The sequence below is a fragment of the Pteropus alecto genome, unplaced genomic scaffold (genome assembly GCF_000325575.1).
Source record: "Pteropus alecto unplaced genomic scaffold, ASM32557v1 scaffold21, whole genome shotgun sequence".
Taxonomy (NCBI): Eukaryota; Metazoa; Chordata; class Mammalia; order Chiroptera; family Pteropodidae; genus Pteropus; species Pteropus alecto.
The window spans coordinates 11685703-11705725 of NW_006436282.1; the positions used below are offsets into that span (position 1 = coordinate 11685703).

The 20023-nt window shown below is 35.4% G+C and overlaps 1 protein-coding gene and 1 pseudogene across 1 annotated transcript in view; one reads left to right on the forward strand and one right to left on the reverse strand.

The window, feature by feature from the left end:
* The window catches only part of BZW2 (basic leucine zipper and W2 domains 2), a 60959-nt gene that overhangs the window by 33888 nt on the left and 7048 nt on the right, over window positions 1–20023 (forward strand). The window contains 8 exon segments of the mRNA XM_006927102.3: window positions 587–690; window positions 3406–3471; window positions 7515–7650; window positions 10954–11063; window positions 15490–15633; window positions 15635–15661; window positions 17790–17936; window positions 19010–19148. Coding sequence (XP_006927164.1) covers window positions 587–690; window positions 3406–3471; window positions 7515–7650; window positions 10954–11063; window positions 15490–15633; window positions 15635–15661; window positions 17790–17936; window positions 19010–19148 — 873 coding nt within the window.
* Window positions 16290–16403, reverse strand: LOC112479935 (annotated as a pseudogene).

Here is a 20023-nt window from a genome sequence, read left to right on the forward strand (position 1 = left end):
TGACCAAATAAATGGCAAGGGGTCAGAGTGTATGTATACAGTCCAAGCTTGCATGGATAACTTGGTTAATCGAGGAGGGAACACTTAATACCTGCTCCAGTAGAGACCAACAAAATCTATAAGAGCTAGGTCCGATCAATCTCAGTGTTGGTGAACTAGAGTCCGACAAAACATTATCATGCCTGAAAAGTGAACCATGTCCTGATGTCTGATGTAGGAAATATCAGGAGCTGAACTGAGAATGATTGAACTAAGTTTACTGAATAAATGTTATTGTTTAATTTCCATGTTAAGAATATATTTTGGAAAGAACTAGACTCACAGTGACAAGATCTAGTGAAGGCAAGGATATAAAACAACAATCTCATACACTATGGTGGGAGCATAAAATGGAACAACCAATTTGCATTATATTAGAAACATGAATACATAACAACATATCTATGCCTACATGTGCACATCATTGTATAAAATTTTATGTGACACTTAGACTTTGTATCTGCTTTTATTTTTTTTCTTGATATGCAGGAATCGAGCTCTTCTCATTTCAGTGATGTCCTAACTGTAATTACCTTTCTCTTTTCAGCCCCTGGAGGGACACGCATAGATGATGGTGACAAGACCAAGATGACCAACCACTGTGTGTTTTCAGCAAATGAAGATCATGAAACCATCCGAAACTATGCTCAGGTAGAGCATGTCATTGAGAGATTATGTTAGAAGGGAAGCATCTGAACAGGATTTAGGGATACAGTAGGTTCAGAAATTCTGTGGGTCACTTCATAAATAGGAATGATAAGTAGCTCTTAAACATATAAAAAGATACTCGATTGCATTCAGAATAAAACAATGGACATTAAAACAGAAAGGTAGAGGTTTGTTTGTTCGTTTGTTTGTTTTTGCCTTTCACCTATAAGGAACATGAGGAATCAGATAACTCACATAATTTCTGGTGGGTGTATAAATTGTTCCAACCTTTAGGGAGAGCAATTTTGCACTGTCTTTCAAAACTAAAATTACACAAAAATTACACATTCCCTTTGACCTTGTGATTCCACTTCTAGGACTTCATCCTGCAGATAAGTATACAGTGTTAGTTATAATGTCACTTATAATAATCGCAAGGGATAAAAAAAAACAATATAAAAGTCAATCAGTAAAGTATTAAGTAAAGTTTGATAATTCATATTAATAGACTATCATTAACTGTTAAAAAGAAAGGCAAGAAATATGTGATGTAGAAAATCTATAAAGGATTCAGATCTAGATTAAATAAAAAACTGCAAATCAGTAAGAAAAGAACAGGACACAGGTGAGGAAAAGACACAAGCATTTCAAAGAGGAGGAAGCACAATTCCCCTACAAAACAGACGAAGACATGTTCAAACTCATTAGTAATGACAGAAATTTCAAATAAAATCATGAAATATCCTTTTGCATTCATAAGATGGGTAAAAATTAAGAAGTCTTTAGGCCCTAGAGAAGGTCAGGAAGTGGCGAGAATGTAATTAACTTGTAAAGCTGATCATATATATAACATGACTAGCCAGTTTAGGACTGGTTGTTCCTATTCTGATTCTATCATGAACGCTTCTTAAAAGTCAGTTGTTATTCCCAACTGAACTTTGAGGGCAAGTCTGAGGTCAACAAGTCAAGTTATACACATTTTAGTATATTCATGAAAAAGGCAATAGGACTTACTGGCAATTAAGTGGTTGAATTTCAGAAGCTAGAAACTGTCTTTGCATTGGTCGTTAAAAAGAGTAAGGTATGCTAAGCCAACTAATTTAGGATATGTGGCCATTTATGATTTAAACTTCAAAATATTATTCTAATTATGTGATAGTTTAGAAAAAATATTTCTTTCCTCTTTTATATATAAGAAATATGTAACAACAGATAAAACAAAGGAAATCTTTAAAAATGGACTGAAAGATTAAGCACTCAAAATTGAGTGGGCAGGTTCTTACCTGTCCTATAAATCTTTGCTTCCTCTCTGTATGTAAATGGCCACAAACCCCTTGAGCAGTTGTGTGCTGGAGCAAATATACTGGATTCAAAAGCTAGACTTGTAGTTCCCACTCACCTTGTGGTATATCAGATGAGAACAGTTCATTAAGGATCTGAATTTCTGAGTTCTGTTCCTGCACTGATACTTACTAGCAGTTCCGGGATCTGCCAAATAATGATTTTAATGCCTGCCTTACCTTACCTTCCTCGTAAAATTTTTGTTAGGATTAAGTTAACACAAGTACAAGGTGTATTGTTTGCTATTTGAATTCTACTGGGAAAGAAAGATAAGAAGGCCAGGAAGAAAAAAATTAGTACTCATTAATTTCATGCCTGGGTTATTATTCTTTCCCCATAAGGGACAACGCTATAATTTTTACTCTTAGACTCTATCTTGATTATATTAAGAAATAAACACTGGAAGTTTTAGATGAGATCTAATTCAGATTAGATCATGTAGATATCAGAAAAAGGAATTAGATTCAGAAATCCTTTCCACAGTTATTAAAATAATCAACATTTATGAAATCCCTGTTTAAGTATGTATATCATATTAGTCTGTTTGGGCTGCTGTAACAAAATACCACAGATTGAGTAGCTCAGATAGCAGAATTTTATTTCTCACGGTTCAGGAGGCTGGGAAGTCCAAGATCAAGGTACCAGCTGATTTGCTTTCTGGTGAGGGCTTTCTTCCTATAAGGTTCTTCTTATAAAGCCATCAGTTCTGTCAGACGTGAGCCGCACCTTTATGACCTTGTTTAACGCCTCCTAAAGTCCCCACCTCCAAATGCACAATAAGGGGTTAGAGCTTCAATCTGTGAACTAGGGAGAACACAAATACTCAGTCCATAACAAGCATTCCACTTGAAAACCAGTCCAGAATTCTACGGATGTGATTGTAAACCCTACTTAAGAGCTCTAACTGGGTTGTGGGGACCAGTAATCCTTCATTGCCGTTAAGTTATATCAATTTTTGCTCACCTGCTAAAAACATTATTGTGTCTACATAGAGTATAATCTCACCTGCACTCTGATCTCCTCTTCATCAAGTCCATTTTATGTATTATATCTCCAGCTCCTTTCATTTCAGTTATTTTCAATCTCTGCATTTTACAGTTTTTAAATTATATTTATTTTCATCAGTTATTTTTGGCTTTTAACCTGTTATATTCTTGAATGAATTATTTTATTCTGTGTGACATTTTGATGCCATTTTTTCCCCTAGGTCATGATAATTCCTTTGAAATGATTATAGTTCTCATATCATAGTATGAGCATGTTTAACTACAAATTTTTTTATTGTAGATCCATGTTGCTTGGCTGAGTTTCTACACCTCTTTCTATTGCCTTTTTTAATTGTTTACATAATATTAAATGATTTTCTTTTATGCTTAGGTCTTCAATAAACTCATCAGGAGATACAAGTATTTGGAAAAGGCATTTGAGGACGAAATGAAAAAGGTAAAAATTCATATGTAATGCCTTATCTGTTTAAAGTGATGAAGTAGGGGTGACAAAAATTTTGCATATACATCAATCATCCATAAGTACCATGGACATAGTAAGTTTTTAATAAATGTTTGTTGAGTAAATGAATGAATGAGTATAACAGATCATTAGCTAAGGGCTATAGGAAGAAATAATGATTAGCCTATACTTTTTTCATTCATATTTAATATAAGAGCATGCTTTGGTCAATAGGAATAATTTTATAAAATATCTCTGAACTTTCAGAGCTTAAAATAAAAAGTGGAGATTCCAAATATGTAAGAAAAATAAATATATCAAGAGAAGGATCAAGATAAAGTGATTTAATTAGTTGAAGCACATGGAAAAGCATTGTACAACAGCTAACACTAATGTTAGATAATACAGTTTAGCAAAGTGGATAAAGGCACATCTTTGGAATAATGTATAGGTGTATATCTCAATGGTTTTTCTCATCTGTAAAATAGCTAAAATAAGATTACATACTTCATGGCTGTTGTGGGAATAAATGATATAATATATAAGGTGCTTAACATAGTAACCGACCTCTTTTAGTGAAATAAACAGTAGCTTTTATTAAAGACCTCTTTTCAGTAATTGCAACATGGTCTCTCCTCTAATTTGTAGTTGCTCTGTGTTTATATGTAGCACTCACTACATTAACTTATTACAAATTTGTATGTTTCTTTGTCATTGTTTCCAGTTTTAGATATCTGCCTAAGTTATAACCCCAGGAAATAAAGCAACTATAACATCTACTTTGCTATTTACTTACTTGCTTCCCCTTGTTCAAAGTGGTTCGTATAAAAAATTTTTTAAATTAAAAAAAATAACATTTTTTTAAAAATTCACATTCTTCATGACTCAACTTTCTATTTCTAAAATATCCTTCAGCAAGGATACATAAAACTATATGTAGAAAGGTATTCATCACAGTATTGAGAAATTACCTAAATGTGCACTGGTGGGAGACTGCTTAATTAAACTGTGGTCCATTCATACGTGGAATACTATGCAGTCTTTTAAAGAATGAGGCATAGCCACATGAATTAATTAGGGAAAATGTCCATGATAAATTGTTAAATGAAAGAGCAAGGTGCAGAGCAACCATTTGGTAATAGTTCAACCTTAGGCAAGTTACTTAATTTTTTGTGCCTCAGTTTTCTGTAAAATGAGGATCAAGGCAGTTGTTATTAATACACATAAAGTTTTCAGAAGATTATCTGGCCTACGCAGTGAGTTCTAGCTATTATCATTATATAATTCTGTAAAAACAATCTGTGTTTATACATGTAGTTATTGTTATTATATAGACATAAATGAGTGCATTTAAAAAAACTAGAAGGACACACATCAAATGTAATGTTAATTCTAAAGGAGTAAGATTAGTAGAGAGGAGGTTTTTCACATTTTTACGTTATTCTATATTGTTAGATTTTATTATAGCATGTATTATTTTTTTAATATGAAAAAATTTTTAATGGAAAAAATGGTGGTCAATTCCATTATATTGTAGGTACTTAGATAATAACAAGTGCTTGATCAAATAGAGAAATGGATATGATGAAAAAAATGAGGTAAAGCTTTCAAATAAACATCTTACTGCTTCGTCTAATAACATCACTCCTGTATTTTACTTCTCTTAGCTCATTTTAACCATGGCAACTTCCTTAACTATTTCATTCATGTGATGATGAATATGCTTTCAAGGATGATTTATTTTTCACAGTCTATCCATTTTTTTATTAGTTTCAAGTGTACATACAGTACATTGGTTATATATTTCTATAGTTTATGAAACAGTCCCCCTGATAACTCTATCTTCCCTCTGGCTCTACACGTAGCCATTACCTCACTGCTGTCTCCATTCCCTATGTCATGCTCCCCATCCCTGTGATTCTCTATCAACTACTAATTTGTACTTCTTTAACCCTTTACCACTTTCTCCCATTCTCCTCACCCCTCTCCCCTCTGGCCATCGCCTGATTGTCCTGTATATTTGTGGGTCTCTTTTCGATTCATTTGTTTTCTATTCCTTAGATTCTACATATCAGTGAAATCATAAAGTATTTATCTTTCCCTGTCCAAGTTATTTCACTCAGCATAATCACCTTTAGATCCATCCATGTCGTTGCAAATGATAGGATTTCATTTTTTTATTATTATTACTAAGTAATATTCCATTACATATGAACCACAACTTCTTTATCCAGTCGTCTGTTGATGAGCATTTAAGTTGCTTCCATATCTTGGCTATCGTAAATAGTGCTGCCACGAACATGGGGATGCATAGGTCTTTACAAATTATTGCTTTGGTTTTCTTTGAGTAAGTACTCAGAAGTGCAATTGCTGGGTCAAAAGGTAGGTCCATTTTTAAGTTTTTGCGGACCCTCCAGACTGTTTACTATAGTGGTTGCACCAATTTGCAATCCCACCAACAGTGTATAAGGGTTCCCAGCATATTCATTTTTTAAGGAATGCTGCTGCGTTACGTGTGGTGTCTGATTTTAATGTTGATTAATGGAATTGAGTGATGTGAATATTAATTTTAAAAGAATGATCTAATTTTTGCACCATTTTGTAATAATTGAATATTTTTCATGATTGAGTATATGAATGTCTTTAAATAAATAGAATTAAAAGTTTTAATTTGAAGCCATTTTTCATTATTCACTTGAATCTTGTTCATTTTTATAGTAGGAGAGAAAGGCCAGACTGATATAAAGTATCTATGGTTTTCTTTTCTTTTTTTTTTTCTTAAGTATCTATGGTTTTGTCAGTTCTTTTACTCTACCCTATTCCTGATGCTTCCTGGAGCAAAACCGTTGATGCTTTCATTTCCTCACTCCTGTTTTCTTATAGTCTTAGAAGATGACTTTATTTTAATTCATTGAGACTTGCATCAGTATAAATTGGTAGGGTAGTGGACTAGTCTGATTCCAGTTCTGCCACTTACTCATAAATATTTGAAGAGTCACATAACCATTCTGTAATGTAAGAATCCTTTAGCTGTTGGGGATAGTAAATTAATATCACCATACCCACCACACAGAATTAACGGAATTTCATTGGCACTAACACACTTAAGCCTGTATTGATGCCAGTATCTTTTCATTAGTGCAAAGTAATAAGAAAGTCAGCAGGGCCCCAATGGTGATATTGAGCCCTGGAGATCTCAGTAACATGCCTAAAGACTGATGAAATAGAGAAAATAGCCATGGAATCTAGTCAGAGCACTAGGTGGTGGAGAGTTGAGAAAGAGGAGAGAACATTCCACATGACTCAGTACTCTTAGAATTCAGAATGAAAAGTGGCATCTAACTCCCTTTGCTTTTGCTTCCTAACTCTTCTGGGGTTGCTTTTTCAGTCTCCTCTCCAAAATTGCTCTTTCCAATTCACATCGGAGGCCTTTTCTGTGTTAGGAACATTCATTACCTAATAATCCCCCATTACCTCATCACTAGGGCTAGTGGTAAACCGGCATGATCCAAGAAACACCAACTTTGAATCTCATTATTTTAAAAAGAGCATCAGGAACTTAGAAAACCCCTATCTCACTCAACAGTCTTGTTTGAACTCAGAAAAGTATATGCTGGATGTCAAAACTTATTAACACGTTCCTGGTTTTTGTTTATTTGTTTTGCTATATAATAAACCCAAAGAAAGTAGGTAGTAATATATTTCAGAAAACATGCTCGTTTTGTAATATTTACCTTTGTCATATACAATATCACATGTAAATTATGTATGAACCTATTCACACTATTCTAAAATATCTCTTTTTCTTCCCATGAATGTTATCTGTAGCAATATGTAAGTGAACTTGGAAGAAAATCATTTTCAGTAGCATCCAGTTTATAATTGAACATCTGCATGTGTTTCCAATGAATAATAACTATGCTCTGCACATGACCTACGAGCTGGGTACCATCTATCCATGGATGTACATTCTGTTTGTTATTTGCCTACGTTAGTCCTTTGCTTTATAGACATGGTTTCTTTTGTTTGACCCACAGCTTCTCCTCTTCCTTAAAGCCTTTTCCGAAACAGAGCAGACCAAGCTGGCGATGCTGTCAGGCATCCTGCTGGGCAACGGCACCCTTCCTGCCGCCATCCTCACCAGTCTCTTCACCGACAGCTTAGTCAAAGAAGGTGATCACTCCAACATTTTCTTACCTGTCAGATGCGAAAAGTAAAGCCACAGATAGAAAAATCCAAATACCTCTTTTTATTTAGGGTCCACCCATTCCCCACATGAGAGAGAGTAAGAGAGGGTGTGTGTGTGTGTGTCTTCAAACAATAAGAGAATTGGACATGTTTATTGTAGGAAATTAGGAGAAAAATATGTACACGTATACAAGGACAAATAAAGACTAATGAACTAGAATATTCGGTGTAACACTCAATGCCTAGGTCAGACAGACACCCTGATGTTAATCTGGTCCAAACTGTTTCTCTCTTAACCCTGATGTTAATCTGGTCCAAACTGTTTCTCTCTTACATGCTACTGGCGTATTCTGTTGGGACAGGGCTTCATTGTGCAATACTCGTTTGTGCTTTGTGGGACAGTTAACCTTTTTGCCCTCAAATGCAAAATGCCAGCCTGCGTGGCCGCCTCTGTTTAGTTTGACAACCAAAGATGCCCCTACACGTCCCCAGCGCCCCGCCAAACTGTTGTTCATTTCCCGGGTTAGGGTCACTCTTCTAAACTGTTACCTCTCAAATCTTGTGCTCAAAAGTTCATTTCGAACACATTTTCAAGACATTTATATTCGTTTTAAAAGTCTAGATGGGTGCATCAGAGTTCTGCTTCAATTTTAAAGCATTGAGAGTTTGATAGGCATACATATAATTACTTGGTTATAGATTAGAATAAAACAAAAGTGGGCTCTTGTAGGAGGATAACGATAATGATATTCAAGTTATAATAAAACACAAAACAAAGAGTTATTTTCTGCTTAAAAATAAAAGAGCTTTTGTGAAAACATCTGTTTCTTCTTAGAACTTAAAGTTTTTCTCCTATAAACATGAAATCTCAGCCTCATTCATGCCTACAGTGAAAAGGATTATAGTTTTCTGAGAAAAAGAATTGTAAATTCAGAGTCAAGTGATGTTATTTAGAGATTATAGTTTCCAGCTTAAAATAGCTCAGATTTATGACAATTAAGACTCTGTAATTGCTAATAATGTTTTGTTAATATTATAACATTTTAAAGTAGTTTCCTGAAGAGAATTCATGATACTTCACAGGTCTTATTTATGTTATTAGCCACTTCACACTAGAAAAACAAGGTAAAATATAAACAGTAATTATTAATCACATCAGATTATTTTAGCTTTCATAACAAAATAATTGCCTTTCTGGTTGTATTAAAAACCTAAGTGAAATATAAAACTTCTTTTGAAATGTACCAAAAAATTAAATTATATGGTTAGATAGGCAGACATGTGATAAAGCAAATATAGCAAAATAACAGCTGTAGAATCTAGAAGTTAAATATATGAGTTTTACTTTTCAATTTATTCAACTTCTGCATATGTTTGAAAATGTTTATAGTAAAACGTTGGGGAGATTGGGAAGAAGAAAAATATTTTTGCTATGGAAGTGACATACTGCCTGTCATTATGGTTTTTCTTTATACTCCACCATCTTTAAAAACTAAAGGATTAAATGCTTGCTTCCTAAATAGGAAAGGATTAAGATATTACACCTTTTCCCCAACCTCCTGCCCAACAAATAGCTAAGGGAGATAGATGGAGTCATCCCACGCAATAGAATCTCCAGTACAAAGAAATTCGTCAAACCTCTCCACCGAGATCCACTTTTAATGTGAAATAATAGGTTCAAGCCTAGATTTTGACTCGTAGTTTCAAGCATACTTTCTCTTACAATACAGATTATAACATTTGTTATTTTTAATGTTATCTAATTACATAAATTAATATTAAATTTTATATTGACTTGAAGAACTAATGGTACTGTTAAATCCATGACAACAAGTGAATGAATAACATAAAATTCTTCAGCTTACAACACATTTTTATTATCATAGCCAAAAATTTTATATAGTTCCTCTGCTATTCAAATGAAGAAAAATTGGGGAAAGTTGGTGTCTGTATAAATGATAGTCTGTTTGCCTGCACATTAATTGGCAGACAAGACTCAAATTAGTATATAAGAATGCTTATTTCTTATGTAACATTAAATATGAAAGGGTGGACTTCAAATGTGAATGGCAATATCATTCAGGATGCAGGTATTTTCCTTCGTGTTTTCCCCATTACCATTCACAACATTAATTTCACTCCAGGAACGATGTGCCTGGTCATAAAAAGAGGTCAGCTGGTGCGGTTCTGGCACAGGCTTCCTCATTCAAGCTCAGTAGATATAGGATATATAGGATCATTTATCTCACCTTCAGCTAATTGGCTGAAATTGGCCACAGGACCAGTTCCAGTCCGGGAGTAGTTGCCAGTGGGATGCCATGGGCAGATGAGCTTAAGCTGAGGTCACTAATCATTGTAAAAGGAGGTGGTGCCAAGACTTAGACTAATTAAAAATTACCTGGCCTGAGCAAAATAGGAATTCTCTTAGGAATGGGAATAGACACTGCTCGGGCCACTAACAACAGGGAAGCCTTCAGTTCAGAAAAATCAGTGTTAATATTTCAACAACACCTTAACTCTTCATTAAGTAAGTGGAACATTAATTTAGAGTTTGAAGTGTTCACAGAAGAGCTGTCTACTAGTTATCTGATTATTTATATTTGGAAAGAAATCTTTGTGTAAATATGGATATGTAATTGAGAGGTTTCCTAATTAACATAGCTATTTTAAAAAATCTCTTTAAAAAACACCCAGAAAAGAATTCAACTTGAAATAGCATTGATATTTTTATAACTAACCTCATGAATACTTTTAAATGCTTCTGTACTCATCTATAGCTTTATTTATATCTGCCACTGTTAATGTTCTTTTACTGGCATCATTTATCAGCAAGTTAGTTGACATGTTGACATTTCATCTTTATGTCTCATGATGTATTTGTTGTACCTCAGGAACTCTCTTATAGACCTGAAATATTGGTGAACCACAGGATGAAATCGAGGCAAAAACACTAGAAAATCTTGGCTTTAAATCTGGTTTTGACCAAGGTAAAAATAAATAAATTTACAATTATACTGGATTGGAATTAAGAAGTCCAACTTTGCAAAGTATTGTCACTTTTTGAAAGTATTCAAAGATGAAAATTTTTTCTTTTGAGAAATGCATATCACAGTGCCTAGAGACCTATCCATTTTTCCTTTGTACCAAATCAAGTCTTTGAGTTATTTAATCTCAGGAATCCTGGTGGGAAATGTGACCTTGTGCATCATCACAAGTGCTTTTATTTATAAAAGGAACAAAACTCCCTCTCACTCTCTCTCTCTCTCTCTCTTTCTTTTTTCTCAACAGGCATTGCAGCCTCATTTGCTGTCAAGCTTTTTAAAGCATGGATGGCAGAAAAAGATGCCAACTCTGTTACCTCTTCTTTGAGAAAAGCCAACTTAGACAAGAGGCTGCTTGTAAGTGTTGTCTGGACAAAGGGGATTGTGTGCTTCATGCTTCTGTCATGGCTTAGTCAATGCCTGCAGTATATTATGTGACTAAAATGCTTGGGTCTGTGTTGGAGTGGAGCATTGTTCCTCTTATTTCTATATTTTTGGCGGATAGAAACATTCTATTTTAATTTTTCTTGTATAAATAAATGGAATGATAGTCATATGGAATACAGAAACTTTCAAATTTGGAAGTTTGTCGACATAGTGTTGACATTTACCAGAATTAACACTTTCTTTTTTAACTAGTAACTATAGACATTTGAAGTTTACATGTGGTAAAGTCACATCGATCCCACCTAATTAGACATTTGGGATATCTTGGATCATAGCTGGATGACACTTATCTCAAATACATGTTATTTTGTTAACAAAATAAAAATTTAAACAGGATTCCTTGTTTATACCAAGATTCCTTGGAAAAAATGAACTATTTAAGAAAGCAAACAAGTTAATTGTAATTAATTTGAAGTTATCACTATTATCCATTATCACAATTGCTCGATTATATTTTTTTCTCTATCTTTGTATTTTTAATAGAAAATCAAGAAAAACATATTGTCCTCATAATTTCTATCTGCTTCTTCTAATTTCTTCCTGCTAGAAGGAACAGCTATGCAGATGACAGCGATTTCTCCAAGTGAAATTGTTTTTACAATTTCAGGACAAAGTCTAAAATTAAAAGATACCTCTGCCATCTTCTCTTTACCTAGTCTCTTATTTGGTTTTCTCTTCCAGTGTGTTCCAACATGCAATGACTTAAAATTTCTTTGTCTCTTGAAGTTTACCTTAAAATAGCCCTATTTGTGTCTCTAACAGTCTTTAGAATGTGATAAAGGAGAGAAATTAAGAATTCTAGATTCTAGTTAATTTCTGCCACTGGTAATAATTTTCATTCAACATGTACCTCTGAGTGCTTACTTTGTGCCAGGTGTAGTCCTAGAAGCTGTGGAGTGAGTAGAGAACAGGATAGAAAAGTTCTGTCCTCGTGGAAACCTACTCCCTAGTGACTTAAGTGGATCCCTTCCATAGAAGGAAAGCCATCAGAGACAAGTTAATAAGATGTTGAGCAAGGTGGAAGTTCACGTGAAGGAACATATGTTTGTCCCTGAGTCTGTAGATTAGCTTATTCTTGGCTAGGCTCCTCTGAGATCTATATGCCTTTTTATTCTGGGACCCACACTGAAGGAGCAGCCCCCATCTGGGCCATTGTATCCTCTCATGGCAGAGGACAGGAACACAGGAGACTGAAGTGAACCCCTCCAGTGCGTTACAAGCTCACTTTCTGTTGGCTAAAAGAAGTCACTGAGAAGCCTGGCCTGGGGTGGGAAATTTTCTGTCCCCATGCAGGAAGAGGCTTCTCTTAATACTCTATAAAGGAGAGAGGGGAATGATCAAGAATAAAGATACGGTCTATTACAACTTGCCACAAAAGACTGCAGTATTTCTTAAAGCATGATTCCTTAAAGATACCAATAGGCAGAGCTTGATTAACTTAATTTGATTGCTTTATAAAAATTTTTTCTTATGTATTTCCTTTTTGATAAACACGTATCATTTAGCATTTCTTTCTAGGTTTCTATGTTTACATATATTTGGGGTAAAAGAAGCATAGGTTGCTGTTTATAGTAGAAACACTGTAAGCTCCATGAGGACAGGGTAATCATCAATCCACAAGGACCACGCCTGCTTGAAATGTGCTGACTCAGCAAGTGAATGAGGAACTAGAGAGTCAATTCCACTGTCGAGGAGAAAACTTTTGTTTCATTAACACATACGGTAAAATTCTCTTTGGGTCTATGCTAGTACGTTTTAGGAAAATAGCATACTCTCCAAGTTTAGCAATTGTCCACTTTAATGATATAGAAGAAAAAAGAATCGATAGCCACTCAGAGAAAAGAGATGTGAAACATCATTCTCCAATCACCAGAGAAGGGAACGATGGTCAGATTATTGGCCAGAAAATTTTCTAGAGCTGGGGACAGTGAAGGAATCAGACAGATCAACCCCAGCCTTCATGGGGCTTGCATTCTATTGCTGGGAAGCAGGCAGTAAACCAAACAATTCAAATATGTAATATAATAAAAAGTGAAAATGCTATGAGGAAAAAAATAAACAGGGAAGAGCTAATTTTGGTAGTAAAGACCTTGCTGTAAGGTGAATTTTACACCAAGACTTGAAGGAGGTGGGGAAGCAAGCTATATAGATATCTCCAAGAAGAGTATTCTAGGCACAGAGAACAGAATATGCGAAGGTCTTGAGGCCTAGCATGTTGGGGACTGCAGGGGAGAGTATTTGGTAAGAGCTACAATATAGGAGATGAGCTCAGGGAAGTAGCAAGGTCCCTGTCATCTAGGAACTTTGACTTTTATTCTGAGTAAGATGGGCTTTTGGCTCTGCAGAATTGTGCTTATGTGATTTAGGGTCCTAACAGGATCACTCTGGCTGTTGCATTGAGAATATAGACACAAACAAGGGCAAAAGCAGGGAGACCTTAATCTAGGGGTGAATTAGTAGAGGTCTGTACCAGGCTAGAGTTTTTCTGACATATGCAAACCATGTTCCAAACCAGTAAATGTCGTGATATGATTTAGACAAACTTCGCCTCAGTTTAGTCTGAATGATAATTCAGTGTGTTATGTAACATTCATGAGGACTTTGGATATAGTTCATAAATAAACCATGAGTAATGTGTTTGATGATATATTGCTCTGAACATAATTTTAGATCCAATTTTGCAGTCAGTCTTTCTAAACACAATATTAAATGCCAGCGCAGAGTAATGGAATAAGTATTGACTTTGAGATCACATAGCTCTATCCTTAAGTATTTCTGGCTGCACAGTTTGGGTCAAGCTGCTTAACCTTGCTGAGATTTAATCATTTATACGAATTTCTACATTGCACAATTATGAGCAAAGGGCCCACCACATCTTGATTTATAGAAGAAACTCAAAACTAAATTGATTCCCCGCCTCCTAAATTTGAAAGACTTCTTGAATGTTAGCACAAATGTCGGTGACAGAATTTTAGTGTGGTGTGAGATGTTTGCTTTAACATAAATGTGTGTTCGATACTGCTCCCACCAGCTCTGTTCTGACATTTTGAAACTCATGACTCAACAAGGGAAATTATGGGATGAGGATATAAGAATATCAAAAATTGAGTCATGACTTAAGAGCCATCTGGCTATGTCCCTATACATGGCGACAAAGCCAACTCTTTCTACTGAGATTTTTATTGGAGCCACAAAGCCATTGACCATTGACTATAACGTATGTATATATATATACACACACACATATATATACACATATATGCAAATCTAGCCAATATAAAGGTTTAGATCTATTTTTTAGACTGCAACAGTTTAAAAAAATATGAAAGCTTTGAAAATTGTTTTAATTCCTTAGTTGGCTGTCGAAGTCACACAGGATTAGAACATGACTAAGTGTTACTTAGACTCTGCCAAGCTGTGTAAGGTAAAATGGAAATGAGGTAAAAATATAAGAGTAGCCATGGTGTATTGCTCTTTTTAAAATTTCCAACAAAATTATGCAGTGAACTAAAGCATTGGTAGAGGATTTAGATCTTGCCATGAACTTAATTGAGAGCCACCATCATTAACAGAGATAACAAAATTCCCTTCAGCTCCCAAGCTAGTATTTTAGAAAACATTTTCTCAGACTGTAAATAGAGGTCCTTGAGATGACAATAGTCAATATTGTTTCTCTACTATTATTTCAAATCACTTCAGCATTATTAAAACTTAGTTAACTCATAGTTAAGGAAACAACATGATTATCTAATTTCAGTTTTTTCTTGTCAGTTTAAAACACTCCAAATATCATTCAAAGTTATCATCTTATTTGCATTTAATTTAGCAAATTTAGTTCTGTATTTACACCTGCTATACTTTGTTAAAGTAAAAGTAAGTAATGGCTTAAAATGAGTGAATCTAGTCTACAGCCATGCTACCCTGAACAAGCCCGATCCCGTCTGATCGCAGAAGCTAAGCAAGGTCGGGCCTGGTCAGTACTTGAATGAGAGACCACCCAGGAAGAACAGGTGCGTTAGGCATAAAAAATAAAAAATAAAAGATTGTAAGCTGACAAAGTCCTTGCAAATAAATAAATAAATAAATGAAATGAGTGAATCTAGTTTACCTAATTTGCTTAGAATTTTTTTCTCTTTATAAAGTTGTCTAGTTTTAGAAGTTGCTTAGCAAATGCTCGAGAAATATACTCGAGATTTATTCTTTTGAAAATCAATCCTTATTCTTTTCTTCTAAATGCGAGATATTCTAAGTGCTATTTTAATAGTAAAATTGTATCCTTTACACTCGCTGAAATTTGAATAACTCGTTGTATAACAGTCTTTCTTTTCTCTCTCAGGAACTCTTTCCAGTTAACAGACAGAGTGTGGATCATTTTGCTAAATACTTCACAGACGCAGGACTAAAGGAGCTTTCTGATTTCCTGCGAGTCCAGCAGCCCCTGGGCACCAGGAAGGAACTGCAGAAGGAGCTCCAGGAGGAGCGTCTTTCAGTGATGCCCGATCAAGGAGGTGAGACACCACGGGCTGACATCACTGCAAAACACAGTAATGGGAGAAATAACATAGGTTGTGTAGCACAAACTTTGCCTTCCTTAAGTAGACCTCCCTTTGTTTATTGCTATGAGCCTTATGCGCTTGCCCATACCATTTAAATTAGTTCGATTTCAAAGTACTGATTCAGAATCCTCTAGAATCTTTCAGAAATTAATGATTATTTCCACACAAATAACCTATTTTACAAGGCTGCCATGATTATCAAAATATTTCTTCTGTCAAGTAGACTTACCAACCACTATCAGTATACCTCATTAAATGGTAATTTTTCTATTTTGCTGCAGATGATATAACATGTTTAGCATTTTGTTGTATTTGAAATCAACACTGGGTATTTTGTGTCACTAGGTATGACTATGTATGATTATTTCTTTTTTTAATTTGAAGATTAAAAAAAGGTTGGCGATTGTGAATTCATAGCATGGAAAAAGATCAGCTTGACCAGTGGCTTGTTTTTTGTTTTGTTTTGTTTTGCTTTGGTTTGGTTTGATTTAGTTTGGTTTTTAAGGCCAGGCAACCCTTGGTTGACCTCACAGATTGCAAGGACCTTGGCAGCTTATAGTCTCTTATTTTTTATTTTTTACACCTACAGCACCTAGTCTTCCTAGGTGGTCTCCCATCCAAGTACTAACCAGGCCCTGCTTAGCTTCCAAGATCAGACAGGATCGGGATTGTTCAGGGTGGCATGGCCGTAGACAGGACCAGTGGCTTGTTTGATCTCACTCACAATAGCTATGTAGCCCCATTAGGTAAATACTACATTTTTATATAGCTATTTATAAATATACTTTATATAGCTATAGTTCATATGGCTATGACTATTTTTTAAAAAATGCATACCTGGAGAAAACTTCCTATTTGAACTTAAAACATTTTTACATGCTAATCCAAAAATTAAGTGAAAAGAGTCCTTTCCTTTTGCCGCTTAATCCTGAGTCCCTAACCCTCACCACCCCACATGCTCTAAGTCCTGCAAAGCATCTCATGTGGCTCAAGACTGGAGGAGTCCAGACTTAACTATCCAGCAGATGGAGGTGTTGGAACACTAAATAGTCCTAAGTCTAATGACATTAAGATCAGTAATATATTCAATAATGTGTCCCAAAGCAAGAACCTGAATGTGATTTTCCATGGGGAAAAAAAGCAAAACCAGAAGAACATTGTGGTGATTTTAGTTGCAGCGATGTCACCTTTCTTTGCAGCATCCCCTAGCCAGCCCTGGGACTGGGACTTTCCAGTTCCTGTGTTCTCAGAGCCCGCTGACACCTCTGAAACCTAGGTTAGTCAGCAAGAAAGAAAGCAATATATTTTCACTAAAAAAGGAAAGGAAAAAAAAAAAAGCTGTCCTACTCACAAAGTAGTATACTTGAGATATATTTGTGATTTTATTTCAAAAGGAAAAAGATTTTTCCAAACAAGCTTGATACACGATTAAATTAGGCAAACCTATATTCCAGACTATGAGATTTGAGAGTAAATTTGCATATGTAAGCATAATTCTAAGGGGGAAATAACCTGCTGAATGTTGCAGCATTGATGTGTTATATAAAAATTGCCTTTGCACTTTATGATGTATTTACAAATCTTCACTGAGATGGGGCATGAAGATCATCAAAAGTAATAATTAAAGGATGAATCATGAAGAATGGACTTATATTAACCCAAGACATTATCTTTCAAGAGGTTTAAAGTTGAGGGTCCCAGATAAAAATTAACAGCTCTGTGCCTTTTTTAAACCCCAAGAACATAAACTGGTTCAAGTAAACCCTACTCTGCTGGATCCACAGAGGTTCCTTCATGGGAAAGAATAAATCCTAAGAGACAAAGATTCTCTCTTATTTCCTATTATCCAGGAGCTCCTGGCCAGAGCTAAGCCTTTTATTTTTTGGACCAAAAATAAACCTGCTTTGTGAAAAAAATCATTGTGTTTTTCATCCCTCTATTAATCTGAGAATAAGTACCAGAAAGAGAGGGAATGAGTAGAATACTTATCTGCCCCAAACTTTTCATTAAGCAGGACGCTGAGAGGGGAACGCCCCATTTGCCTGTTATTTTCTGACCCCTTTTTTTCCATGAAATTTAGGTGGTGCTCTATGTGAAAGAAGAAATGAAGAGGAATGACCTTCCGGAAACAGCAGTGATTGGACTTCTGTGGACCTGTATCATGAATGCTGTTGAATGGAACAAGAAGGAGGAACTCGTGGCAGAGCAGGCCCTTAAGCACCTGAAGGTACAGAGTTTCAATAGGGACCAATCCTGGCCGCAGGCCAACTACAGCTCTTAACATGTGACATGTGGGCTCCAACCACGATCTGTCCAGACTCAGGCCAGACATATATTTCCTTTTTTTTTTTCAAATTTGCCACTACCTGAAATGTTTTCAATATTAGAGCCTATGAAACATCTAATGGTAAGGTCTTACTAAAAACAGAAAATTTACAGAGTAGTCATATATTTGGTATTTAAAGTTGAAGAGAAATATCATCTAACTATTGGTTTTTTTGTCTGTTCTATGTGACAGAAATTTTTAGTGAATATTTTTGTTTAAGTAAACTACAATTTGACATTAGAATTTGAAAAGTATCTGAGTGGTGGAAGAAATCAACTGATTGTGTAAATTGTATATTTTTATGCACAGATATATATGTTTTTGCTTCTAATCATTGTGTTCTCCCTATAATACTATATTAAGACAAGTGGAAGACTTGGATCCTGCCCTAGGGTTTACACTTGAATTATGAAGTCAAAGACTACCTAGTATAAACTAGGTTAAAATATAAATTAAAGGTAACTCTCGGTGTTGATGAAAACAAAACAGTGAATAAACAAACTATGCAGGTTAAGCTGATCAGGAAAGGGTCTTGGGGTGGGTAAGTGTTGACCTGAGTAGGTTAGAGAAAACAATGGCTGTATGTCAGTGACTGGAAGGTAAAGACATTGGGCGAAGGGAACAACACGAACAAAACCGTAAAGATGACCTGAGATGGGGTCTGGACGTCTGCGGGAGGAGAACCTCGCTCTTCATCTCATTTTCACAGCATCCAATACACAAACATAGCAGCACGCCAGTTATCTTTACTGCAGTCAGAATCTCATATTTGGTCTCTTTTTAGTGGTACACTGAGAGAAATCTGGTAAATGCCGAGATAAAAAATTCATTTTGATCGAACACAATAGAATGAGAAGGCAATCCAAAGTGAAAGTTTTCTAAGCAACTCTCCAGGTTACTGTTTGCGACACATGTTTTGTCAGCCCTGGACCTCCCAGGAAAGTTAACAGTTTTGCTCCCCGCTTCTCTTCTAGCAATACGCTCCCCTGCTGGCTGTGTTCAGCTCCCAAGGCCAGTCAGAGCTGATCCTTCTCCAGAAGGTTCAGGAATACTGTTACGACAACATCCATTTCATGAAAGCCTTTCAGAAGATCGTGGTTCTCTTTTACAAAGGTACGGTCCATGTGCTTCCGCCTCTGTTGCTATGTTTTGTTGCAACCCTTTGAGGGGCAGAGCAGGGGGTGAGGCAGAGGGCAACACGGGTTCACGCTATTCTTTGCAAGTTTCAGTGAGGCAGTGAGTGGTGGAAGAAATCATCTTTCTATATCCTGTATAGAAAGAAGATGCAAATGCCATGTTCGCTGGACCTTAGGCACCAGTTAGGCCCCTGGGCACTTCCTGTTGGTGGAACTTCCCGGAAGACTGGTGATGAACTGGTTATTATTTGGTCAGGGAGGGCAGAAAAAGAATGTAATTACATAAAGTAATTAGGTCTGTTTTTGAATTATAAGGATTAGCGCTATTAACAGTGATTATCAAAATGCTACAGAAAGTTATGTTCAGACCTTTTTGGGTGCCATAAAGCTGACTTTAAAATTATTGAAATAATTAGCCTTTTTAACTTTGTATTTTAGTTATTTGCTCCAGCTGTTCTCTTATTTTCCAAGGAAATGGCTATTTTGAGATTTTCACATTTACTGTCTTTTTATTGTATTTATAAAGATGAGGTTGCCATGACAACTGGCACTGCCTTTGATAAATGAATGCTATTAGGGTTTTAATTGATCTCAATCTCTATATCTACAGCATATAAAAAATGATCCTGGACAATTCTTTGGTCTGAGTTTATATAGTTTTATGAAAGAGAAAAAAGGAACACTTCAGATATTATAGATTTTGAATGTTATAAAATGTTATAAATTAGAAGTTACTACAATCTTAAATGGCATAATATCAGAAAAACAAAAGTATAAATTAATAGCAGCCAAATCTTTCTTTTCCTTTTGATGTGTTCTTAAATTTGTTTCTATTGAGTGATAATTTGGCAA